General features: G+C 49.7%; 1 protein-coding gene across 1 annotated transcript in view; it reads right to left on the reverse strand.

Annotated features, from left to right (window-relative positions):
- The window catches only part of YARS (tyrosyl-tRNA synthetase), a 35,701-nt gene extending 33,079 nt beyond the window's left edge, over window positions 1-2,622 (reverse strand). The window contains exons 1-3 of the mRNA XM_008063984.2: window positions 2,362-2,622; window positions 764-910; window positions 460-635 (exon numbers count right to left, since the gene is read on the reverse strand). Coding sequence (XP_008062175.1) covers window positions 460-635; window positions 764-910; window positions 2,362-2,418 — 380 coding nt within the window. The 5' untranslated portion in view covers window positions 2,419-2,622. The remainder of the gene's footprint in view (window positions 1-459; window positions 636-763; window positions 911-2,361) is intronic.
- Between the last annotated feature and the right edge of the window lie 170 nt (window positions 2,623-2,792).

Raw genomic sequence — 2,792 nt, forward strand, 5'->3', positions numbered from 1 at the left:
GTAGAGATGAGGTCTCGCTGTCCAGGCGGGTCTCGAACCCGCAGGCTCAGGCAATCCACTCACCTCAGCCTCCCAAAGGCGTGGGATTACAGGCTGAGCCACCGAGCCCGGCTGAAATATTTTTCTTTCATTCTTCTTTTATCACTGTTGCTGAGGTTGGAAGAGAAAAGGAAGCTGAATTGTTCATCAACACTCTCTAATATGCTGTGAGCTCTGCAAGCAAGGATTTTGTTATAGTTATATTTATATTTCCAACAAATATGACAGTACTTGGGCATTTACCAGTCAGTATATTTTTGACAGATAAGTTCAAAGGACAAAGAGTATACATTTTTAAATGGTTCTTAATAGTTAATGACAAAGAGCTTGGAATCCCAATTTAGAATGCCTGGATTCCACAGGCCTGTAATTAGCTAGAAGCATAAGAGCCACAAGAAGGGTGGATGGTCAAGCACTTACTTGCTGAGCTGGTAATCAGTGCCTTTGATGAACTTGAGCTTCTCCAAGGGCACACCAATACTCTCCAGCATTGCCTTGATCACATTCTCATAGTAACTGGCTCGGAGTTCTAGAAGTTCCCACGGGGCTTTCATGTTATCTAGGTATGCGTGAAGGTCTGCAAATAGAATTGTTACCTGGAATAAGGAATAAGGGACCACCAAAATGTGAATTTGTCCAAGTACTTCAAACCCACCTACCCAGGCTCTTGCACTGCCCTTGTTAAAGTCTCTCTTTCCCAAGGGCTTATTGAATTAGTTCTTACCTCACATCCTGCTTTTAAGAAGTCCGCAATCTTTGACATGGGCACAAAGTAAGCCACATGTGGCTTTCCTGTGGTTGCTGTTCCCCAGTAAATTTTAAGTTCCCGCTCCTTCAGTATCTCTTTCAGCTTCTCTTCCCCTAGAATCTCCTGTTGTGGAGCAGAAGAGTTGGTTTAATGCTAATGCCCCACCTTGCTCACCCTTTCCCCTGTGTCAAGGAAAACAAAGGCATATGTCCCAGGGGAGTCTGGGCTCAGGGCCAGCAGGGAAGTCCGCCATGTTCAGTGCTGAGAGCCAACCTAAGCTGGTGCTGCTGCTAGTACAACTCCCAAGAAGTGACACTGATGTTAGGAGAGATGGGGGCATGTCCCTAAATGCATCTTCCCCTCCAGCTACCTTTAAATTACTCTCCTTCCTTAAAGCCAACTTCTTGAAACAGTTGTCTCTGCTTCTGGTCTCCATTTCCCTATCTCCCATTCCTATGTGAATTCATACATCACACTACTGAATTCCATACAGCATCATATATACTCTTGTTAAGATCATAGAGGACCTCCATACTGCTAATTCAGTGAATATTTTTAGTCTTCACTCCCTCCCCGAAAGCACTCTCTTTTCTTTTTCTTTTTTTTTTTTTGAGTTGGAGTTTCACTCGGTAGCCCAGACTGGAGTGCAGTGGCCGCTCCCAGCCACCGCAGCCTCGACCTGCTGGGCTCCGGCGATCCTTCCGCCTCAGCCTTCCGAGTAGCCGGAATTACAGGCATGCGCTACCACGCCCGGCTGATTTTTTGATTTATTGTAGAGATGAGGTCTCGCTGCCCAGGCGGGTCTCGAACCCGAGGGCTCAGGCAATTCACTCACCTCAGCCTCCCAAAGGCGCGGGATTACAGGCTGAGCCACCGAGCCCGGCTAGCACTCTCTTTTATTTTCTTAGTTTTCCTTTTACTTCTCTGCTTAGATTTCTTTGCGGCTGCTCCTCTTCTTCCTACAATTAAATATTAGCAGTCCTTAGGACTCTAGTCTTTCCTCTTTTTACTCCACATTCTCTCTAGCTGATCTTTTCAGCTTCAATAACTACTCATGAACTCGTAACTCCCAAATCTCCTGTTCACATTCATATATAAAACTGTGCACTTGTCAAGTTGATAATGCAAACACGCTCTAGGTAGGACGTGTCTACTACCCTAAAACCTAATTCATCCAAACATGTTTATAGTATTTACACATCAAAATAAGGGCATGTGTCGCAGGACATTTATGACTTCACAGCACATATGGCACTAAGTTCTAAACAACAAAATTGAGTCACTCATGCTCAATACAGATGGCAGGTGGCACATAATAGGAAGGGTGAGGTGGGAGTCCTGGATTTAAAGCCTGGCTCCAAATACAATGTAACCGTACGCAGGAGGTGAGCCCACTGTGATTTACGTGGAACCCAGGGAATGGCAGTTTGACTGACTGACCGAGCAGCAGTAAGGTCTGCAGCCTCTCTCAGAGCTGCCCCGGCGCCGAGTCCCCGGCCCTAACCACTTAGGACTCCGTAGTGGGGCCCAGGAATCACTGAACCTAGGGCGTATTTCCAACCGCGAGGCCTGACCTGCAGGTTCCGGGTAATAAGGTACAGCTTCTCTTCAGGGCTGGGAGCATCCCCCATGGCTTCGGTACCCCTACTTCCCACGCTCGGCCCGGCACTCGCGTCCCTTCCTCAGTTGCTGCCGCAGCCGCGTGCCGGGAACTGTCACGCGAGTCGGGCCAGGTTGCATCAGCTGAGCTCGTCACTCGGCTAGCTAGCCTAGTCCTCTCTCCGCCCGGCAGTAGCCGGGCAAGTCAGGAGCAGCCAGGAGCCGAGCGGGTCGATGAGACGGGAAAGGGTGGAGCCAACGGGTAGGTGGGCGGGGCGGAGGGCGGGGTTGCAGAGCCTGCGCCGGGCGCAACCCTCCTAGAGGTGGGGCCGTTTCCTGCCAATCATTGCGTGCTTGCCCTCCCCCTGGCATTGGCCCGGCTGCCTCGGGGTGGGGGAGGTGGGGA

The sequence above is a fragment of the Carlito syrichta genome, unplaced genomic scaffold (assembly GCF_000164805.1).
Source record: "Carlito syrichta isolate Samal-C Ts95f unplaced genomic scaffold, Tarsius_syrichta-2.0.1 Scaffold307172, whole genome shotgun sequence".
Lineage (NCBI taxonomy): Eukaryota > Metazoa > Chordata > Mammalia > Primates > Tarsiidae > Carlito > Carlito syrichta.